At 53.9% G+C, this 23,267-nt stretch overlaps 1 protein-coding gene across 1 annotated transcript; it reads left to right on the top strand.

The window, feature by feature from the left end:
- Positions 1-746: 746 nt before the first annotated feature.
- Positions 747-22,997, top strand: ADAMTS8 (ADAM metallopeptidase with thrombospondin type 1 motif 8). Its single transcript, XM_039471460.2, has 9 exons — positions 747-1,889; positions 9,987-10,226; positions 12,132-12,267; positions 12,869-13,036; positions 14,070-14,371; positions 16,674-16,857; positions 18,973-19,145; positions 19,271-19,446; positions 21,810-22,997. Exons 1-9 carry the CDS (start codon positions 1,158-1,160, stop codon positions 22,378-22,380), a joined length of 2,682 nt encoding a protein of 893 aa, XP_039327394.1. The 5' UTR covers positions 747-1,157; the 3' UTR covers positions 22,381-22,997.
- Positions 22,998-23,267: the final 270 nt, after the last annotated feature.

The raw sequence follows: 23,267 nt of genomic DNA, 5'->3' as shown, positions 1-23,267 counted from the left end.
CATCCCTGCTTCTTGAGTACCACCCCCTTCCCCAGGGGACGGTGGCAACATGGGACAGAATGAATCCACCTCATACACATTTGTACCTGGGGCTGTGGCCAATGTAGTGAAAGGGCCTGCCACCTTACATGAAGTCCCAGGCAACTAGCAATATCCAGAAGAGAAGACAGTTTTCAGGAACTAGAGATCTTTTTTCCTCCTAGGGAAATGCTAACTTCCCAACCTCACTGCTGGTATCTTACCACTGTGCTGGCCTCTGCCCCGCTCGCCCTCTAACATGGCAGTGAGAGGCCCTCCTGGGGTTAACCAGATGGGTTGGTTTTTGTTTTGTTTTTCTTTTCCCAATCTTCCATTTGGAGTGAGAGTTAGGAAGCCTGTGCAGTAGAGAAGAGGAAGGCATGATTTTGGCATGACCGTTCCCCCTCCCTGTTGTGCTTTATAGTGAAAAGCTCCAAAACCTTCCCCCCACACAGTCGGATCCCTCGGAGGATGCATCCTGGACCCTTGGCCACACACGAGGAAGCAGCTGGGGTCTCCCAAGGACTCTTTCTAAAGGGTCAGTCCAGCATGGTAGGGGTTAACGTGGGAGCGTGTGTAAAGGGAAGGGAAAGAAGTTGGAGTTGACACTTGGGGGGGCAGGGAGCGGACGGGTCTCGCTGCCTGATTGGTTTTGCATTTCATCCCAATTTTTTTTCTCCGCTCTCTCTCCCTCTTTTCGGTTTCTCTCTCTGATCCCAGGGGAGGGGAAACGGGAATAGTGAGAGATCAAAAATAAACCTCTTATGTCAAGCCGGGAAGGAAGTATAAATAAGAAGGGCTCGGCAGCCCACTCGGTGCTTCCCGGGGCGGGGAGGAGGCAGGAGGCGGCTGCGCGGGGCCGACGCGGGCAGGGGCGGAGGACGGGCGCACGCGGGCCGGGGCCAGCTGCTCGCGCTCGGCTCGGCTTGGGGGCGGCGGCGCGGGAGGAGCTGGCTGCGCCAGCCAGAGGGGCCGCCGGGGGAGCGCTCCCACCGCGGGGCCCCGTGGGCCGAGTCGGCCTCGCATCTGATTGATTCCGCTTTTCCTGGAGAGAGCGGCCGGACCGCGCTCGGGCCGCCAGCACCTGCCCGCACCGGGCGGGCTTCTTCCCTCTCCCGCGCGCCGCCGCCGCAGCCCCCATGCTCTCCGCCCCCGCCGCCCCCCGGTGGCCGCCGCTCCTGCTGCTGCTGCTGCTGCTGCTGCTGCCGCTGCCGCCGCTGGCCCGCGGCGCCCCGGCCCGGCCCGCAGTTGGGGGGCAGGCTTCGGAGCTGGTGGTGCCCACGCGGTTGCCCGGCGGCGCGGGCGAGCTCGCGCTCCACCTGTCCGCCTTCGGCAAGGGCTTCGTGCTGCGCCTAGCGCCCGACGACAGCTTCCTGGCGCCCGAGTTCAAGATCGAGCGCCTCGGGGGCTCGGGCCGGGCGGCCGGGGGCGAGCGGGGGCTGCGCGGCTGCTTCTTCTCGGGCACCGTGAACGGGGAGCCTGAGTCGCTGGCGGCGGTCAGCCTGTGCCGCGGGCTGAGCGGCTCCTTCCTGCTGGACGGCGAGGAGTTCACCATCCAGCCGCAGGGCGCGGGGGGCTCCCTGGGTCAGCCGCACCGCCTGCAGCGCTGGGGTCCCGCCGGAGCCCGCCCCCTCCAGCGAGGACCCGAGTGGGAGGTAGACACGGGAGAGGGTCAGAGGCAGGAGAGACTGGACGACGAGGAGGACGGAGAGGAAGAGAGCCGAGAAGAGGAGGCAGAAGGCGCTAGCGAGCCGCCACCGCCCCTGGGGGCCACGAGTAGGACCAAGCGGTTTGTGTCTGAGGCGCGCTTCGTGGAGACGCTGCTGGTGGCAGATGCGTCCATGGCTGCCTTTTACGGGGCCGACTTGCAGGTAGGACTGAGAGCCTCCTCCAGCCGCAGTGCCCGGAGGGCCCCCAGACGCCTCCAGCGTCTCTAAAATCTCCCCTTCCAATCCCTCTGAGAAAAAAATCCCTTCCGGTTCCTCATCTTCTCCAGCCCGACCCCAAACGAGATTCTCTCCTTTCTGAGAAGAAACAGTAACTCTTTTCTGAACTTCTGCCATCCTGGCTCCCTGCGCCCCCACCCCCAGGTCCCTTCCAGTTTTGAGTGGGGCTGCCGACGCCCATCCCTCTCATCCGAATCTCCCGCGGCACGTGGCACACTGACCCGAAAGTGGGTGTCAACGCATCCCCCAGCACCTGTCTCTCCCAGCAGAGATAAAAATTGACGGTTTAGGAATAGCGCCCACTCCCAACCCCATTTCCTCAGCCCTCTGCTGTCTCTAGATCTGAGAGGCTCCCAGGGAAAGGCAGATGGGATGGAAAGAGGTGGCTGTCTGATTCCCTTGGGTATGGAGGTCGCCATAAGCAAAAGACTTTGTTTGAAAGGAGCTGAACCTGGAGAGGAGCTGCCCAACTTCTGTGCAGCCAGCTGGTTGTGATCAAGGGGCATGGACTACCTTGCCAACCTGGCACTCAGCCCCGTCAGAACTTGGCAGTGCCAGCAGCCAGCACAAGAGGGAGGGGCACAGAACTTCTGCCTGGGGGCTCAGCCCAGGAACTGAAGCTTTGGTGGAAACGGGAGGGGAGTCATGGCTAGGATGAGCTCTTTTCGGTGAATGTCTCTGGTAAAGACAGACCCATACTTGGTCCACTCAGCTGCCCTTAGCCCAGACACAGCTCTTAACTGAGCAGGAGCAGAAAAACAGAGTCCAGGGGATGACTAACTAACCAGACCATTTCTAACTAGATGCAAAGATGGTGCTGACTCAGCAGGAGGTGTCTGTGTTGCCCTAAACCCGAGTGTCTCCCCAAAAGACCAGGTGAAGGCTTTTCCAGGAGAAAAGGAGGGTAAGGGTTCCAGGAGAGGGCTGCTCTTTGCCCCTAGGAAGAACCAGAGATGTGCCAGGGAAGGAAGAACTGGCCCGCCCAGAGGTCACAGTTCTCTGAAACAGGGATCCTGGCAAGGCATCAGCTAAGCTGACACTTTGGTAGTGATGGCATCCTTGGCCGGGACCCCATGCTAGGCTCAGTCTGTGCCTGACTGCTGGGGGCCCCAAGGGCATAGGCATCGCCTGTGCAGAATACTCCAGGCAAGGAAGCGATTGACCTGTTTCTCATTCCAGCTTTCCCACCCTCTATCACTGGGAAAGGCAGGGGAGGAAAGACCCAGGGAGAAACAGATGCGTAGGATGGGAAGCACTGTGGGTGAGAGTCCACGTAGCTGCTCCTCTGGCTACTGCAGGTGCTGGTTACACCCCAGGCAGGCACCTCTGCAAGCCATCCTGGCATTTGCTTCCCCCAAAGCATGGCAGAGCAGCGGGCTGCCAAGACAGTCTGTCACATGAGCTTTGGCTCACACTGATTTAATATCTGTTTCCTTGCCTGTCCTGAGAGCGGGGAGCAGCAGGGCACCAGCCCTGTCCTCTGATTCCTTTATTTAAGCAAGTACTAGAGAGGGTGGCAGAAGAGGAGTGAGAAGCGGGCTTCTCCCGTCCCCACCCTCACACCTGGCTTCTAGGGGGCTCCACCAGAAAGAAGCTGAGATGCACCCATTGCAAACCCAGAGCGTGGTGCTGTGCCCCTCTACCCCCATAAACAGAACAGATTCTGACATCTGCCTGAGAACCAAAACATAGGAAGGCCAACAAGAGCCCTCTGTGCCAGCAGAGAAAGTCCATTTTTCAGCCTTCAGAGCCCGAATGTTTCTCTCTCTCAGCCAATCACCTGGACGCGGGACATTGCCCCAGGGACATACTTGCATCTCCAGACATCCTAGCTATCTAGAGACAAACGTGCTCTGAGGCCCGGCCCCAGGATGCCCGGGCTGCGGACACAGGAGGCTCTGCTGGGGTTTGCACCTGGTTTTGTTCCCTTCAGCTTATGGTCTGGGTTTGCTGTCCTAGACAAGTGGGCTTTGTCTGTAGCAGAGTCACTGGGGCACTGCCATCCTCATGAGACTCCTGGCCAGATGATCTGGCTCCTGCTTGGCCCACTCCCCGTCCCCCACAAAGATGCATTTCTGGGCCTTTCCCAGCTGCACATAGGCACCTGCACACCCAGCAAGCCCACCTGGACGAGGAAAGCATAGCAGAACAGTCGGCGGGCACCTCTGAAGGCCGAGTTCCCCTCCCTAAGGGGTTGACTTCTGGGTCTCACCTGGAAGGAAAGTCTTCCCTTGGGAAACCAACCCCGCCACCTCTACCTTGGGTCTTCTGTCCCAGCCCACCTGCACTCCTGCTGCCACCGTGCCAGGTGGGGGAGGGGCTGAGGTACAGCTGTGTCCAAGACACCCTAGGGCCCCTCCACTCTGATAAGCTAACCAGCCTTGGAGATGCTACAGGACAGGCGTGACTGTCTCAGCTCAGTCCCCTGAGCTTCGGAAAACAGGTCCATGAGCCCAGCTGAGAGAAGAATGAAAATCAAGTCCTTGTGCCTCGGGACCTTGCCTGCCCCCAGCCACCTCCTCCAAATGGAAGCCAGTCCTTTATGTAGAGAACTCATTCACACAGAGGGAAGGCACTTTAGGGTGCTTTGGTAATCAGGAGTGTGCAAGGATGAGAAGAGGCTTTATCCCTCTAGGGCTTAGAGTTCCTCATCTGTGAAGCAAAACACCTGGGCTAGGTGATCGACCCGCTCTAAGCATCTCTGCGGCTGCTTCATGATGAGCCGGTCTTTTGGAATGTTCACCCACTCTCTGAGCATGTTCAATTCACAGCATGAATTGTACATGCATCCCCTCCATGGAAATACTTGTGAGGGGAGCAGAGGGAGAATGCACAGCTCGCAGAGGACATGTGGCTTCCCCAGGATCAGACAGCTAGTAAGTGGCAGGGCTGGGTCTGCAGCCCAAGTCTCCCAGAGCTGAATCCCAAGCACTGTTATCCCAGCAAGCGGCCTTTCTCAGGACGAGGGGCTCTGTCGACCCTCTGACACTTGCCTATGTTGTGGGAGTGGGTCCTTAACTCCAGCAGTTCAAAGCCATCCAGGACCACGGTGAGGCCCTACCCAGCGAAGAAACCACCTTGGAGGTTGAGAGAAGGAATGCACCACTGCCGAGCTGGCCTCCCTGCTAAGCGACAGTGAAGTTTTCCAGAACTCCATCAATTGAGTTCACTTAATCCCATGACAAAAGGGGCCCCTGCCTCCCACCTTCTTATCTGGTTTCAGAGTTAAGAAGCTCAGACAGAGGGGGCTTTCTGAAAGGAGGGACCACCTGGGAAGACATTAGCTCTGTCTCCATCCGGCTGCTGCTCTCTGTCCCCTGTGTGAACCTGGGGCGGGACAGAGTGAGGGGCGGCGTGGGCAGTGCCCACTCTGGCCAGCCTGGGATGCCTGTCCCGCCAGTGCTTCTGCAGTGAGCAGAGTCTCTGAGTTCTCTTCTTAGCAGAGAGGGTCCAAAAAGTGGCTCTCACAGGAGGTCAGATTCTAGGGACTGACTTCAGGGACGGCTTTCCCAGCCATCTCCACACCCTTTACCTGCGTGGTCTGGGGAAAATGTCTTCAACGAGACATTAGATCAGGCGTCCTCAAACTATGGCCTGCGGACCGCATGCGGCCCCCTGAGGCCATTTATCCGGCCCCCCCGCCGCACTTTAGGAAGGAGCACCTCTTTCACTGGTGGTCAGCGAGAGGAGCACAGTATGTGGTGGCCCTCCAACGGTCTGAGGGACAGTGAACTGGCCCCCTGTGTAAAAAGTTTGGGGACGCCTGCATTAGATGCTGAAGTGAGCTCACGGCCTAGGTTGTCCAGCACCATCCCAGTTTCTGCCTGTTCTGGTTTAATTATTAATACCACCATCTTTTCCTCTCAAGGGTGTCCTGGTTTGGACAACAACAGAAACAGATTTACGTTCTCCCAGCTCTGTAGCTACCAGGGAGAAAGACAAGCATTATATGTGCGTGAACAATGTCCTTCCCATTGGCAAAAGAATGCATCTTTTCCATCCCTATGTCTGCTACAGTCAGAATGATCAACGATATGGAGTATTTCCCAAAGAAAATGTCTCAGGGTCCAAAGATCGCTCCTTCCCCATCCTCCTGGGGGTGGGGTGTGCACAGGCAATGACAGGCGGACCTGCTGCTTGCAAGCCTTGGGTTTGCTTTGGCGAGGCTGTAGTTTTCCTTACAGCAGCAGAGATGGGTGGCAGTCAGTGCAGAGACTAAGAACATAGACTTTGGAATGAAACGGAAATAACGTAGTTGTTTGAGCGAGTCACCTATTTCTCTGTACCTCGACTCTTTCAGGTAGGAGTAGTCGTACCATCATCCTAGCCTTGTCTTGAGGATGTTACAAAATACGGAACGCACCTGACCTGGTGCCTGGTTCAGAGGAGGTACTCAGCGGGGCGTGGCTATGACTAGAGTTACCTTCGGTGATGGAAACCGTTTGTTAGAGTGGGGAGGATGGGCTGGCCCATGCCTTCAGAGTGCCGGCCACTGCTGTTTCAGCTCTGCTGTTCCACAGGACAGTAGAGCCTTCTCTTTCAGCTTGCCCCTGCTTGGTGGCAAGGGCTGACTTGCAGTTCCGTGTACGTGTGTGCTTCGAAGAGGCGACCTTGCCCTTTGCTATTCCAGAACAAGAAGAGGTGGGGGATATAGTTAGTGCACGTCCTTCTCTTTTCTCCTCTCACCTCTTTCCTCTCCATTTGCTTCTCCATCTCCGCACACCCAGCTCAGTCTCAGGCCCTAGAGAGGCAAGGTAGGAAAAGAATGCAGCAGATGCTGGAGTGAGAGCTTCCTGGGGCCCCTTGTCCTCTCCTGGCCCCCCCCAGGGGGTGCCGCAAGGGAAAGCAGTGGAGCTGCAGGTGAAGTGCCAACGGGCACAGTAATGACGACAGGCGGGAGGAGGCCTGCCCGTCCCCATCACCCACCACAGCGGGCATCGGCTGCCACCGGAGCTCTGAGGGAGGAATCTCTTTGTTTGTATCTCAAAGAACCAAAAGGGGCTCTGGCCCACCCACTGGCCAGGGTATTGCTATTCTTTTTTTATTATTATTATTATTTTTAATAGGCAAGGATCTCACTACGTTTCCCAGGCTGGTCTCAGGCGATTCTCTTACCTTGCCTTACCAAAGTGCTGGGCTTACAGACATGAGCTACCCTGACTGGCCTGATGTTCATCTCTACGCCAGCTTCTGGGGTCACTCATGCAGGAGCAGACTCCCTAAAAGATGCCAAGTCTCCCTAACCAAAGTTAAGAGTATGGGATCCCCAAGTCATTCAAGAGCAGGTTGTTTGACCACCCCGTCCGGGCTGACCATGGGCTCCCACCAACCTGCTGTGGTTTTGGGGGTTGCTTGCTGTGCTGAGGCCTCTCCTCCTCGGGGGTCCAAGACCTCATTCGCATTCTTCACACGAAGCCTGCGATGATATGGTGAGCAGGGAGCAGGGAGGCGTAAATCGGCACCAGGCGGTGGAGCAAGCCGTCTGACCTTCTCCTTGACCAGCCGCAGGCCTGATTCCCGTGGTGACTCTAAGTCAGGGTTGCCCTTTGAGCCCAGGGCATTGGGGAGAATCAAAGGCTCCTACCCCGAGGTCACCCCCCGCCCCCCCAGTGGTCCTTCTCTCTAGGGAGCTTCTCCCTAAGGCATTCTTGCTGTCATTTCTCAGAAGAGCTGATTGGCAGGGGAAAACCAAAAACCCAGTAGAACAAGTGATAAAGACAGGTCAGTGGGATCAGGATCTGGGATTTTGAAGGGACATTGGACCACCGAATCCTCCTAGCCTTCTTGAAAATGAAAAGTATCTTCTGAAACAGCAGCCTTCAGATATCTTCAAGTCCAGCCTACCCCTTGAAGATAAATGGCTCTGAAGCCAGCCCTGCCTGACAGCTATGCACTGTCTGGAGAAGACAATGATATAAGCATCCTGAGCTGCAGGGAGGAGGCTCACTGGGAACCTGATGGCCTGGAAGCTCCTTCTGCTGTCTCGCCCCAATCTTCAAGCAGCAGTTTACCCTGTGTGAAGATCGGGGGTTAACCCTTGCCTCCCTCTGATCTTCACTGAGGACGTGAGCACTGCCTCACTCAGTCTCTCACTCAGCCTCCCTCTGATCTGCTCAGCTTGGGCACACAGCCTTGCCCCAACCTCTCGTCTTTAGCTCCTTGTGCTGAGCTGCCTCGGCCCGAAGCTTAGCAGCTGGTGTTCCTTAGCTTCACACCTTCCTTGTATGACCTCAACCTCCCCAATTTGAGATTGTGAAACTGGGACTCGACGGGAAGAAATCTTGTGATGATGATCGCAGATTGCCTCAGAAGAAATTTCAGGGGTTGGTCCCTGGCCCATCAGACCCTGGTCCTTCTTAGAGAGATCAGGATACTGTCAGCCTCCAGGAAGCACTGAAGACCTGGGCAGGAGTTCATCTCGGCAAGCCACCATTCCTCAGCGCTCACCCCCAGTTGCATAATGATGTGATTTGCTTTTTTTTCCCTCCAGAATCCAACTCCAGGAGCAAATGCCAAGTTTTAGCCTTGCTGATAAGATGTTTACATCAGCCTAAATATTGCTGGAGTGCTTGGCACACCAAGTAACCTGCCAACCCCTGCTTGTAGGGCTAACAAAGTACGTGGCTGATTGCCTGTGAGGTGAACAGACAGATCCCATTCACAAATAATGGGATTCATCTGGAATGCCCACACACGGCCTCACCCCATGGAATGTCCCTCTCTACCCTTTCCTTTCTCCTCCTTTGACTCCCACCTTCCAGACCACAGGAGAAGAGGAAGAGGGGCTCCCAAGAGGTGATGATTGAGGGATCAGAGAGGCAGGACAAGCAGGTGCTGCCCAGCTGACCGCACTCCAGCTCAAGAAGCGCCCACCTCTGCCAGTGTCTCCCCTTCCACAAAATGCTCAGAGAGGGCCACTTCAAGGGGTCACCAAGGCAGAAGAGCGAGTACCCATCTGGCCTCCTCCCCAAGCCTTGGAATCCAGCAGGGGAGCAGTTGGTAGCCCAGAGATAAGACAGAGGCCAAGCAATGATGTGTGCTCAACTGTTGGCCAGCCTGGGTGAAAGGGAGACCAGCTGGGATCCAAAGCACATGGGTCCTCTAAGACCCACGGGACCCTCACAAGCCCCAGGCCAGAATGAAAAAACCCATCTGGGCTGTCCAGGCAGATACCGGGAAGCCAAGCCCTGGGAAACCAAATGAGCACCCTGCGCACCTCAGAGTCAGGCACCCTTGGGCTGGCCTCCTAGTTTGAAGAGCTGTGTGACCTTCGACAAGTTAATTTGCGTGACCTTCTACTTCCTCATTCGTGAAATGGAATTACAGTACCTTCTTCACAGAGTTATTGTGAGAATTCAGTGAGGTGATGTGGCAGAGTAGCTGTTGTTAGGAGGGATTATTAAAGTAAAAGTTTTCAGGATTAACGACTCCCACCCTGAAGAATAGAGTTAGGCCAAGAGACACCGGAAAATGCTCAGCTTGGTTCTAAAAGGGAATTCTACTAACCTGGAGTACTCAGAACATTGCTTCTGGGCTGAGGCCGGAGATGGGTGGGGGTAGCCTGTAGGTGTCAGGATTAAGGCATGTAAGCAGTACCGTCCAGTAGAACTTTCTGTCTCCACATTCCAGTACGGTAGCCACGAGCCATATATGACTATTGACGCACTTGAAACGCGGCCCGTGCCACACGATGAGTTTCAGTTTTTGGATTTTAACAAATTTGGATTTAGGTCATCCCATGAAGCTGGTCTGGATGTTAGAGTCACAGGTTCGGAGCAAGGCAGGTCTGGGTTCAAAAGCTGCCATTCATGAATCAACTTCGTGACCTTGGGCAGGTTCTGGAGCCTGTTTTCTTACAGGTAAAATGAAGGGAGTACGCTGGAGGCCCTGGGGGTATCGTGAGGCTTTGGCAAGAATCCGATGCTCAGCCCCATAACAAGAGGTGATGGCAGCAGACAGGCCAAGCTGAGGGCCCTGAGACTTAACCCTTCACTCTGCCCCTTGTCTCCTCCTTCCCGACAGGACCACATCCTGACACTAATGTCTGTGGCAGCCCGAATCTATAAGCACCCCAGCATCAAGAATTCCATCAGCCTGATGGTGGTCAAAGTGCTGATCATAGAAGATGAAAAATGGGGCCCGGAGGTGTCCGACAACGGGGGGCTTACGCTGCGCAACTTCTGCACCTGGCAGCGGCGTTTCAACCAGCCCAGTGACCGCCACCCGGAGCACTACGACACAGCCATCCTGCTCACCAGACAGGTCCGTGCCTGGCTCCGGAAGCCCCGGGGAGGAAGGGAGACGGGATGGGCAGATCAAAGGGAGGACCATGAGGCCCAAACAAGGGAAATGTCTCCCTGCTGGCCCCAGCTGGACGCCAGAGCCTTATGCCCAGAATGATGAGGAGGAGGTCATGAGGACAAGTGTGAGGTATTTGCAAGGGAAGGAGAAGAATCTTGTAAGGGCTCTTTTCCAAAAGTTTGTGACCAGCTGTCTCCTGAGGTCACACATAACAAGAAGAAACGGGCTCGAGCTGCCCAGTGAGAGATCTGGGCTTGGAATTAAGAGAGCAGCTCTGTCTGCAGTGTTTGTTAAACATAGGGGCAAGTAGCCGGGGCATCCCCTCAGGATTTGCCCACAGCTGGACGGCTGCCCACCTACACCGCATGATTTCAACAGACAGCTTCCTGGAGGCAAGAGAGTGGTCATGTGTGCCAGGCCCTGTCTGTTCCTTCAGTCTTATAATGGCCCCACCGGGTAGGTCCCCGTGTTATCCCCATTTTGTAACAGAGGAAACTGAGGCACAGAGAGGCCGCACAGCTCTCTTGCCACATAGCAGCAGCGCCTGTAGTCCAGCCGAGGCCGTGCTGTTGCAGGGTCATGTTCTGAACGACCATGCTGTCCTGTCCCCCACAAAAAGCCTTTGAAGTCCCAGGCAGCCCTAGGATGGAGCCAGCCTGGAACCTAGAACGGCTTCCCTTATATGAGTGCCTGATGAGAAGACAGAGGGAGATTTCCTGATCTTGTCACTCAGAAATCCATCTTGATAGCCTTTGTATTTTATATTCTTTTTTGGTTTTAATTTTGTTTTGTTTTGAGACAAGGTCTTGCTCTGTCACCCAGGCTGGAGTGCGGTGACACAATCACAGCTCACTGCAGCCTCTGCCTGCTAGGTCCAAATGATACTCCCACCTCAGCCTCCTAAGTAGCTGGACCACAAGCACGAGCCACCTCACCCAGCTAATTTTTTTTTTTTTTTCTTTTTGTAGAGATGGGGTCTCACTATATTGCCCAGGCTGGTCTCCAACTCCTTTACTCGAGAGATCGAGCAATCCAAACTGCCTCGGCCTCTCAACATGCTGAGATTACAAGCTGGTCTTTTTAACAACAGGAAACTTCACAGGTTACTCTCCAATTTAGAAAGATGGGGCGGCAGGTGAATTGGCTTGACCGTAAACACAGAAAGAACCAATAAAGAAAGGCCATTGGGTGAGATATCCAAACACTCTGAACCTTCTGTTGCTTCCTCCTCCTGAAAAAAGGTCAGCCAGGCACATGGCAGGTGCCTGTAGTCCCAGCTGCTCGGGGGCTAAGGTGAGAGAATCGTCTGTGCCCAGGAGTTTGAGACTCAGTGAGCTACAATTACACCTGTGACTAGCCACTGCATTCCAGCCTAAGCAATAGAGCCAGACCTCGTCTCTAACATTTAATTTCAGCCGGGCATGCTGGCTCACATCTGAAATCTCAGCATTTGGGAGGCTGACGTGGGCAGATTGCCTGAGGTGAGGAGTTTGAGTCCAGCCTGGATAACATGGTGAAACCCTGTCTCTACTAAAAATCCAAAAATTAGCCTGGCATGGTAGTGCATGCTTGTAGTCCCAGCTACTCGGGAGTCTGAGGCAGGAGAATCGCTTCAACTCTGGAAGCAGAGGCTACAGCAAGCCGAGATCCTGCCATTGATTCCATCTCAAAAAAGAAAAAAAGAAGCAAGATAATTTTATTTAATTTAATTTAAAAGCTCAATAAATGCAGGTGATACGCAGACCAACAAGTATGTTATGAGATGCTCAGTGGTGCACACCCACGTGCACGCAGGCACCCACCCCCGGGCCCACAGGCCTGCAGCACTCCACACACACACTGATGCACTCTCTCCCCACCAAGCAGAACTTCTGTGGTCAGGAGGGGCTGTGTGACACCCTAGGCGTGGCCGACATCGGGACCATCTGTGACCCCAACAAAAGCTGTTCTGTGATCGAGGATGAGGGGCTCCAGGCGGCCCACACCCTGGCCCATGAACTAGGTAAGATTTGCCGTGCCAAAGCTCACTTCACCGCATCAGAGGCAACTGCTCTTCCAGATCCAAGGTTGGATAGATCCTAAGGAATATTTGGCCCTTGCTTACGATAACGCCTCATCATTTTGACAGGGTGACTGTATACAAACAGATACAGCTCTTGACAGTGCTGCACACAACTCCACTCCCACCCCAGCACGTGGCCAAAATACAAAAGCAGCATCCCACGTGACTGTCACCGGTCACCCGGCGAATGCCAGGACACCAGACACATGCTGGGGTGGAGGCGTGGAGCTGTGCACCAGCTAAGCCGTGAGGATCCGGGGGAAGAAAAATGGTCCGGAGGCTGCCTTGTCAGGGAGCAAATGATAGAGCTAGATCCAAATTTACGACAGACTGAGGCAGAAAACAAAGGGGTATCCGTGTTTCTCAGTCATCTGAGAATGCATCCTGGAAGAGCAAAGCGCAGGGGAAAGCCTGACGCAGAAACCTTCTGAGAGTAAGGGGGTGGCTGCTCCCCTCCGGAGCTCCATCCCTGTCCCTAGCTGGGCTGGGTGAAGCACGCTCGGGCAGGGCAGGGCAGAGTGGACCGGGCCTCTCTCCCCAGGGCACGTCCTCAGCATGCCCCACGACGACTCCAAGCCCTGCACGCGGCTCTTCGGGCCCTTAGGCAAGCACCACATGATGGCGCCGCTGTTCGTCCACCTGAACCAGTCGCTGCCCTGGTCCCCCTGCAGCGCCATGTACCTGACGGAGCTCCTGGACGGTGGGCACGGTAGGCACCGGCAGCCCTGCCCTGCTTGTCCCAGGGGCCTCCTTCCACTGCTGCTGGCACAGGGACCCCCCCTCCAGCTGTGCCTCCTCACAGGACCCTTAAAGCTGAGTCTCCAGCCAGCCTCCCATGCTGGGGCATTCACACCACCCCCGAGGTCTGCTTTTCCTGGCCCCATCTTCCAGCACCCAAGTTCTGGGCTAATTTAGATTAGTCACAAAGCAGGGGGAAGTCATCCGAGAAGGTTGTCTGAAGGAGGAGGGTTTGAGCAGCGCTGGAAGGAATAAACGCAGGCAGCACAGAGGAGAGACGAACCTGCAACAGCTCAGGCGTGGCAGAGGCAGTGACTGCGGCCTGTGAGAGCAGGAAGGCGGGAAGCTGGTTTAAAGGACTGGAGCCAGGTGGGGGCCCGCACCTGCGGTCCCAGATACTCGGGAGGCTGAGGCAGGAGAATCGCTTGAGCCCATGAGGTCAAGGCTGCCAGTGAGCTGTGATCACGCCACTGACTCCAGCCTGGGTGACAGAAAGAGACCCATCTCTTGAAAAACAAAACGCTTCTCAGAAGAGGGGAGTAAAGAAAAAACAATTTTAAATGGTTGGCATTGTTGGTAAAGCAATGAAGTATTTTAGATTCTTCTCACTGAGGGAGACAGGGATATGTATGGTGCAAAAATAAGATTATCCAGACAGATTAGTCACTCTTCATTTGCATGCTGTGGCTTTGAGGAGCACGGTTAGGTTGTGAGGTGGATGAATACCGCGTTGGCTGGCATTCGCTGGGTACACGCTGAATGTCAGGGGCAATGCATCCTAGATGCTCTGGACAGCAAAGGAAAGTCAGTGCTGAAAAGCCTTTGCAACTGATAGTCAAAAATTAGGCAAGCTCTCACTAGATCATCGAGTGGTGACAGCTTTCAGTTGGAGGTCAAGGAAGTCATGATGCCTAGACCTTCACGGCCATTCATCACAGGCGTGGAGAGCTGAGAGGGTGGCTGCCCTGCATGCGTTCTTAAGCCCCTGCTTCCTCTTTTCCCAGGGGACTGTCTCCTGGACGCCCCCACCGCGGCCCTGCCCCTCCCCACAGGCCTCCCGGGACGCAGGGCCCTGTACCAGCTGGACCAGCAATGCAGGCAGATCTTTGGGCCGGATTTCCGCCACTGCCCCAACACCTCTGCTCAGGACGTCTGTGCCCAGCTCTGGTGCCACACTGATGGGGCCGAGCCCCTGTGCCACACGAAGAATGGCAGCCTGCCCTGGGCTGACGGCACACCATGCGGGCCTGGGCATCTCTGCTCAGAAGGCAGCTGTCTACCTGAGGAGGAAGTGGAGAAGCCCAAGGTGAGGGACAGCCCCTGAGGATAGCTGGGAGAAGGGAGGGAAAAACGGAAATAGGACTGAGAGCTGTTCTCAAGGGGAAAACCATACTCGAGAGCCAGGAACTGAGAGACAGCCAGGCACAGTGGCTCACACCGGAATCCCAGCACTTTGGGAGGCTGAGGCAGAAGGATCACTTGAACCGAGACTAGCCTGGGCAACATAGTGAGATCCTGTCTATACAAAAAAATTAAAAATAAGCCAGGCATGGTGACTCACACTTGTAGTCTCAGCTACTCGGGAAGCTGAGATGGGGGATCACTTGATCTCAGGAGTTCGAGGCTAAAGTGAGCCATGATCATGCCACTGCCCTCTAGCTGGGCAAAAGAAGGAGACCCTGTCTCCAATTTAAAGAAAAAAAAAAAAAAGAAAGAAAGAAACTTTGAGACAGGCCACAACATAGGACTTCTAGGTAAAATCACTCATCTTTTAACAAACAAACCAAAGCATATTTATCCACACAGTGAGAAGCCCATAGGTTGACACTGTCATGGCTCCGGACATTAGGGAACTGCCCCTGGAAGCTGCTTTGGGGCTGACTCAGGGCCGGTGCAGATGCAGATTGGTGAGAGGTGGGAAACAGGAAGGTGGGCATGCCACAGACTGGAGCCACTGTGAATTCCATCATGAACACAGAGAGACACGTGGAATAAATTCCATCAAGAATTGAGTGAAAAGTATTCATAGCCTGCCCATGCTTGAGCTGAATGCATGATTAGAGGTTGGGAGAATGAGAGCAGTTGTGGGAATTCTGTACTCAAAGAGGAGGAGAGGAGGCAGAATCAGAGCTGCCTCTGGCCAGGCAGAAAAAACTTGGCCCAGGAGAGAGTAAACTCACAAGAAAAACCAAGTCAGTGCCAGTGAGGGTTTTTAAATGATTCATTTCTTTGCCCTGGTCTCAATACATCCAAACTGTGAGGCGAGGCTGATCACATTTCTCTTACTGTGAGTCATGGAGCCATTACTATGAAACAGCATCCACTGGGTTTCACAGGCTGGTCCCCGCCAGCGTTGAATCGCCAGGGTGGCCTGAGCACTCCTCAGCGCATGTCTTTTGCACTGAGCCTTGGGAGCCTGCCTGCGCCAGGTAAGCTCCATACTCCCGTCCTAAGCCTGAGCTGACGCAGGATTCCTGGAATGATCCTCAGCCACCTCCCATTCTCCCTGTTCATTCTCAGCACATGTTATCGAGAGAAGAGGAGAGGCATCTGACACCGATCCCCAAAGGCCGAGCCGAGCTAACTGCAGGGGGAGGTTGACATGAAATGATCTTGGAATGATGTGTGGCCTCTATTTTTAAGAACAGTCAGATCAGAGAATAAATATTTATAGAATCAGACTGAGTACAGTGGCTTATGCCTGTAATCCCAGCACTTTGGAAGGCCAAGGCAGGTGGATCACCTGAGGTCAGGAGTCCGAGACCAGCCTCACCAACAGGGTGAAACCCTGTCTCTACTAAAAATACAAATATTAGCCAAATGTGGTAGCAGGTGCCTGTAATCCCAGCTACTTGGGAGGCAGAGGCAGGAGAATCACTCGAGCCCAGGACACAGAGGTTGCAGGGAGCCAAGATCTCACCATTGCACTCCAGCCTGGGCGACAAGAGCAAAACTGTCTCAAAAAAAAAAAAAAAAAAAAATAGGGAAGCAATTCTGTTTCTTTCCCAGGCATTATCCTCTCACTGGAACCAGTGGCTGGTAGACCATGGCTACACCACCCCAGGGATGCTTCCTTTAGACCAGAGTTCCTCTACCTTGGCACTAGGGACACTTGGCACTGATAATTGTTACTGTGGGGACTGTGCATTGCTGGATGTTTAGCAGCATCCCTGGCCTCTACCCATTAGATGCAATAGCATACACCCTCCCCAGCTGTAGCCGCCAGAATATCTGCAGACAGTGCCAAATGTCCCCTGCAGGGCAGAATTCACCCCAATGGAGAACCACTGCAGTGTATGAAACCTCATTCCCATACAAGAGTGTCATTCATTCATTCAACAGATATGCTGTTGAGCACCTTCCTAAGCATAAGGGCACTGTTTTAGACACTGGGGAATCAGTAGTGAGTAAGTCCAGCCTGGTTTATGTGTTCACAAAGCCACGCAGGCCACACAGTCATTAGACAAATGATTGAGGCGTTTACGGCACTCCGTGCACCAAGATGAGAATGACTAAATGAAGAAGCCAGGGCTCTGGCCACCCAGCGGCACAGACGCTGAAGCCTCTTGGCCTTTGCTCCTGATTCGGTGTGCCATTGTATGTTGCAGCCCGCCGTAGATGGAGGCTGGACACCGTGGGGACCCTGGGGAGAATGTTCTCGCACCTGCGGAGGAGGAGTACAGTTTTCACACCGTGAGTGCAAGGACCCGGAGCCTCAGAATGGAGGAAGATACTGCCTGGGTCGGAGAGCCAAGTACCAGTCATGCCACACGGAGGAATGCCCCCCTGACGGTAATTGCCATTCAGGGCCGCCCCGCCAGAGAAGCCACTATCATTGCTGTAACACATCCCTAGAGGATGTGTAAAGTGCGAGTAAAGTGGGTCTCCTGGGATATAGAGTTTTGCCTGTGATCTCCAGCTAAATGGGCTCTGCAAGGCTTCAAGCCCAAGGGCAGCTCTCAGGGACCTGGGATGGCTCTCATAGCGTTCAGAGAACCTGGCAAAGTCAAGAAGAGAAATTGCCCTCATCTTCCAAGATGTGGAGATGAGGACATCACTCCTAACCCAGCTTATTGGGGAGAAGCTTTTGCAGAGGGGCTAGTGTCTAGGAAAATAATCCTACTGGAGGCATCGGAGCCCTCATCTGTGTGCAGAATGGAAGCATTTTCCAAAGCAAGCATCAGAGCCAAACCTCCAAGGTCTTTCTAGCCAAAATTCAGCCCAGGGCGGAGGGAGGATTTCTGAATCTGATTCCTGTGCATATTCCTTCTGAAAAGAGTTGCCCATCTTCCTTTGGGGCCATGGCAACTGCTTGGCAGAATCTTCCTGAGAAACAATACTACCTCTCTCTTCCCTTGGCGTATTCCTATCTCCAGTACCTGCTGGAAACCACACACATTAACTCGGAGGCGGTAAAGGGCAGCAGCAGACTTGTGAGAGGGAAATCATTACAAGGTTTTTCCCCACCATCCCATCCAACTGCCCTGTGTGCAGCTCCAGGAAGTATTGGCAGGCTTGAAAAATCAGGCAGAGCTTTAGGAGAGATTCCACCATGGGAAAAGACACTGGCATTGTGTCGATGGCTCATAGGAGAATCTGTAGGCTTTGCAGCTTCACAAGGCAAGAAGGATCCACAACAGTTTGAGGCTCAACGGATGAGTCATAGACCCTAGGTTGGTGAGGGGCTCAGAGAAAGGAAAGGTTGGGTGAACAGAAGCTTTGAGGGGAGTTAGGGCTGAGCAGAGTGTAGGGGACTGAGATGGGGTGAGCTGTGGGGGGACCTGCCAGGATGGGGGGAAGGTGTAGGAAGTGCCCTCATTCACTTAGGTGGAATCGAGCAAAGCACACCTGTATGTCAAGGCCAGACCACAGAGGTCCTTGAAGGGTGACACAGTATCCAGGGATTATCTGTGTCACCTATCCCATCAAGTCACCTGGAAGCTCCTGCAGACACAGCCCAGACCCCCTCAGCTGCACTGACTCAGTCTCAGGCGTGGAACATGGCATCTGCCTTGGCAGAGTCTCCCCAGGCATTCAGATGCACAGCTCGGGCTGGGAACCTTGGCAGGAAGAACAGCTTTAATTTTAGGATTTGGGGGTGGAAAGCAACTCACGTCTAACTTCAGATGGCTTGGTCTGGCAGCGGCACGCGGCAGGACAGAGAAGAGGCAGGCACGGGTCCCCGTGAAGCCAGCAGGCCCGGGCCTGTGGTGGTGAGAGTGGGATGCCATCGTTTTAAATCACAGATTGTCCTGAATATAGTGTAGGTCTTCGTGACAGTTTGGAAATAGCAGATAGAGATGCTCAAATGTTCGGGAGACACCAGAATACCAGTCTCAGACTTAAGCGTGACAAGAACAGCGAATGAAAGTCAAAGCAGTTCGTGGAAGGGCCATCAGGATCTTGGCCGTGCCGAGTTGGTGGTAATCATAGTACATACTCCCCAGAGACACCCAGAATTACAGAATGTGGGTGTAGGGGCAAGATCGGAGCTAGGCATGTAGATTTGGAACTCTTTGGACTCAGGTCCAGGGTCACTAATAGGGCGCAATTAGCAGTGTCCTGAGAACACAGCTCCACGCGCCATTCTGTCATCCAAGCTTACTGAACTGTTCCCTGGTCTTCCCTGAGTTTATTCATCTGTAAAGTACAATGAATCTCTTTCCCTAATGGAAAGGACATGTATCCTAGAAAGCCCAGGATGAGGCTGGAGGGCTCCTTTCCTTGCCCTTTTTGGTGAGGGTCGCAAGTGTCTAGGAATGTTGTGCCCAGAAGACACTGGGCGTGGGTCCCTGGATTAAGTCTAAAACCAAGAGAAAGAAGAGTGCTGTACATTCGGGATTTCTCCACCGGGTCCTCCTGCTTCTGCAGGGGTGTCACCTCCATGCCTTTTCTTCCTCTTTCTAGGGAAAAGCTTCAGGGAGCAGCAGTGTGAGAAGTATAATGCCTACAATTACACTGACATGGACGGGAATCTCCTGCAGTGGGTCCCCAAGTATGCCGGTGTGTCCCCCCGGGACCGCTGCAAGTTGTTCTGCCGAGCCCGGGGGAGGAGTGAGTTCAAAGTGTTCGAGGCCAAGGTGAGAATCAATCACCCTGGGACTCAGATCCAGAGATGGGGAGGAAGGTCACTTGCCCCCACCCCTCCCGCAGGCTGCTACTGTGCCCAACATACCCTCCCTCACCCTCCGTTTCCCTGTTGCAGGTAATTGACGGCACCCTGTGTGGGCCAGAGACGCTGGCCATCTGCATCCGTGGCCAGTGTGTCAAGGCCGGCTGTGACCACGTGGTGGACTCACCTCGGAAGCTGGACAAATGTGGGGTGTGTGGGGGCAAAGGCAACTCCTGCAGGAAGGTCTCCGGGTCCCTCACCCCCTCCAGGTGAGTCTCCCCAGGAGCTCCGTACCTTGCTTGGTGAAAGAGCGTAATGTGCTTTGCACTCTGATAGGCCCAAATTGGAATTGTGGCTGCTCCTTAATAGCTATGAAGGTTGGGAAAGTTATTTAAACTCTCTGAGCTTCAGTTTCTTTGTAAAATGTCAGTAGTGCCTCTAACTCAGAGTCGTCCTAAGGATTTCCCGAGATGGGATGTGCACTTGGCAGTTTCGCGCCCATAGAAAAGACAGAACACAGAGCAGCCGTGACTTTTACGAGGGCTGGAGGCCACGTGGACAGGGAGCTGTCCTCTCTGACTCAGCCGAGCCACACTGAGTAACCTGGACCTCTGCCAGAAAACAGCTCTTCCAGGCCTGTTTTGGGAAGGACGTCTCACCCTAAGCCTGGAAAGCCCTGTCCTTTCTGCAGACGGATCTTCAGAGAAGGGGGGTTACCAAAAGAGGGCCCTGGCAGCCTCAGGGCTTTCATGAATCTGAGAACTCCAGACACTTTGTTCACATCCTAATGTCACACATTCATAAAACTCCAAGGGTTTTCCAAAGTGCGTTCATTTCCACGGTCTCATTTGATTTGTAAAATAAGTCCATGAGGTAGGTAAGGCCAATACTATTCTTCATTCTGCAGAGGAAGAAATTAAGGCACAAAAAGATTAAATGACTTCTCTAAGGTCACATTGATAGCTAATGACAGCCAGAGGAGAACCTAGTTCTCCTAAGTCCTGGACGACTTTTTTCTGCCATTCCACGTACTTCCTGGGGAGGAAGAGCAAGGTCCAGTGTTTTATATGTACCACACTCTGCCTCTCTGGCTCTAGTACATCCATTTGTCCTCCAGGGGCTGCATGAGCATACCTCTGTCCAACCACTGCCCGCACTTCATGGTCTCAGAGTTTTTGAGAAGTGTTCACTGTGTTGTATTCTGCCTAGTGAAGCTCGCCAACCCTGCCCCATTCTCTGTGTGTGTGTGTGTGTGTGTGTGTGTGTGTGTGTGTGTGTGTGTATCTCTGTCTCTACATCTCTCATCTCACCAGTCTGAGAGAACAGAATCAGCTTATAGCAGGTAACTTGGGACTCTTTTTATTATTTTTCATTTATTTTTGTTTTTTTGAGACGGAGTCTCACTCTGTTGCCAAGGCTGGAGTGCAGTGACACAATCTCGACTCACACTGCAACCTCTGCTTCCCGGTTTCAAGCAGTTCTCTTGCCTCAGCTTCCCAAGTAGCTGGGATCACAAGCATATGCCACCACACCCGGCTAATTTTTGTATTTATAGTAGAGACGGGGTTTCATCGTGTTGGCCAGGTTAAGGCTGGTCTTGAACTCCTGGCCTCCAGTGATCCGCCCACTTTAGCCTCCCAAAGTGCTGGGATTATGGGTATGAGACCCTGCAGTAGAACTCTTTTTAAATTTAAGCTCAAAGGGCATAGAAAAAAGAAGCAGACGCTATTCCGATACTGGGTCCGTTGGCCACTTTCCCTCAGGCTTTAGACAGGTGGGCCTGTGGACACTCTCAGAGCTCAAGATTAAGCAGCCAGCCCCAGCTGGACATACAGCAAGAAGAGCAAAGAGCTCGCCTGACAGGTGCCTCACTTTCTCCACAGCCTATGGAACCCAGATTCCCAGGAAAGAACAAACAATTAATCCTTCTTCGTCTTACCTAAAGCCCTAAGCCTATAACAGACTGGAAACAGTTTCCCAAAACAGCATCCGATCATTCCAGAAGCACAGTGCTCGTGGTGTCTGGGCACTCCCAGGAGGTGGCTTCAAAGAGTCAGGCTTCAACCCCCAACTCTCAACCCCCAGCCTAATCCCACCATAGGGCCATATTCATCAAATACTAGGAGCTGATTGACTCAAAGAGGTGGTGTGAAATTTCCCTCCTGTTCACGTTCTGGAAGGGGTGTATGGCACAGTTTTGTCCATGCGGGTTTGAGCTCTGGGTGAGGAGGTGGCCAAGCAAAGTTGTATACCAGTGCGAGGAGCTAGAGGTGTCTGAGATCTCATTTTATAGATGCCAGGTGTGGCTGCCTCAGCACAGCTCTCCAAACCCTCTGGGTTCTCCTCCTCTCTAAGCTGTTCTCAAGACCCACATACCTCAACTCCTCAACCACGCATTTGAAATATCTGGTTTTTGCCAGATGAAGCAAAAACCCTTGAAAATCCCAATGTACAAGACATTTCTGTCTGCCTAAACAGCTGCTTTGTTGAGAACATTGTGGCAACTTGCTTAATTATTTGCTTTGGTTTTTTTTGTCCCCCACCTGAGGGGCCCACTTCAGTTTCCAAGGCATCATCGTGACCTGGGCTGGGTAGCCACTGGTCTAAGGGTGTCTTTCTGTTCCTATCATAGTTACGGCTACAATGACATTGTCACCATCCCAGCTGGGGCCACTAACATTGACGTGAAGCAGCGGAGCCACCCAGGTGTGCAGAACGATGGGAACTACCTGGCATTGAAGACGGCTGACGGGCAATACCTGCTCAATGGCAACCTGGCCATCTCTGCCATAGAGCAGGACATCTTAGTGAAGGGGACCATCCTGAAGTACAGCGGCTCCATCGCTACCCTGGAGCGCCTGCAGAGCTTCCGGCCCTTGCCAGAGCCTCTGACAGTGCAGCTCCTGACGGTCCCCGGCGAGGTCTTCCCCCCAAAAGTCAAATACACCTTCTTTGTTCCTAATGACGTAGACTTCAGCATGCAGAGCAGCAAAGAGAGAGCAACCACCAACATCATCCAGCCGCTGCTCCACGCACAGTGGGTGCTGGGGGACTGGTCTGAGTGCTCCAGCACCTGCGGGGCCGGCTGGCAGCGGCGAACTGTGGAGTGCAGGGACCCCTCCGGCCAGGCCTCTGCCACCTGCAACAAGGCTCTGAAACCCGAGGATGCCAAGCCCTGTGAAAGTCAGCTGTGTCCCCTGTGATTCAGGGGCCAGGGGCCAGTCTTGTGCTCCTGGATGTGGGGTACTGGGGTGCAGACAAGGGTCTCCACTGTGGTGACTACATATCAAGGCAGCACAGCCGACCCAGGCCTCCCATTGCCGCAGGCCTCTGGTACTGCACAAATTCGTACAGAAGAGGAGAGGGGTTGGGGCGGCAGACCCTGTCGTCAGCTGTCCAGTGGACTGGACCTTGCTCGGGTTCAAGTAGAGGGCATAGGTGAAAAGGTAAAAGTGCACTTACTGACTCGGACAGAACGCTCACCGTCAGTCTGTTTGCAAAGGACTAGCAAGCTTAAATGAAAAAAATTCTATCTGGTTTCCCCGATACATAATCTACCTCAGAGGGGAAAAAATTAGCATAAGACAGGCATGGGGTGGGGAGTCGATGGTGAATGTCACAGCAGGCTCCAAAGCTGCACCCAAGCTGTCTTCGAAAATGATCACGACAGCCTTCAGTGTTAAAATCCATCACCTAAAGGGCCGCGGCGTCGCAGGGTTGTGGAGAGCCACCTGTTCTCAGGCTGCCACCTGCAGGGGTGGATCCATTTCAAGTATTTATGCCAATGTGTCTCTGAAACTAAAGTGTGATCTTATGCCAATGCAGTGGTCTGCTCTGGTTCATTGTTTCTTTGGAAAGAGCAGGGACCTAGAACCCAGGGATGGAGGCTGAAGTTAGGTCAGCTCACCTTGAATTCACGCTGGGCAGCTGGCTCCTTGCCTGCTCTGGGTCCTCACAGACCTGCAGAATCCAGCTCATTCGAGCAACTTTCATTGGCATGATCTAGACCAGTGGTTCTCAAGCTTTCATTAGGATCATCTAGAGGGCTGGTGAAAACATTGTGAGGCCGGGCAGAGCGGCCTACACCTGT

Source organism: Saimiri boliviensis, chromosome 6 (genome assembly GCF_048565385.1).
Source record: "Saimiri boliviensis isolate mSaiBol1 chromosome 6, mSaiBol1.pri, whole genome shotgun sequence".
In the NCBI taxonomy this organism is placed as follows: domain Eukaryota; kingdom Metazoa; phylum Chordata; class Mammalia; order Primates; family Cebidae; genus Saimiri; species Saimiri boliviensis.
This window is presented reverse-complemented; position numbering and strand designations above follow the sequence as displayed.

Coding starts and splice junctions, on each gene's coding strand:
- ADAMTS8 (XM_039471460.2), top strand. CDS start 1,158: ATGCTCTCCGCCCCCGCCGCCCCCCGGTGGCCGCCGCTCCTGCTGCTG. Junction 12,268..12,868: donor CACCCTGGCCCATGAACTAG/GTAAGATTTGCC, acceptor CTCTCTCCCCAG/GGCACGTCCTCAGCATGCCC. Junction 13,037..14,069: donor GCTCCTGGACGGTGGGCACG/GTAGGCACCGGC, acceptor CTCTTTTCCCAG/GGGACTGTCTCCTGGACGCC.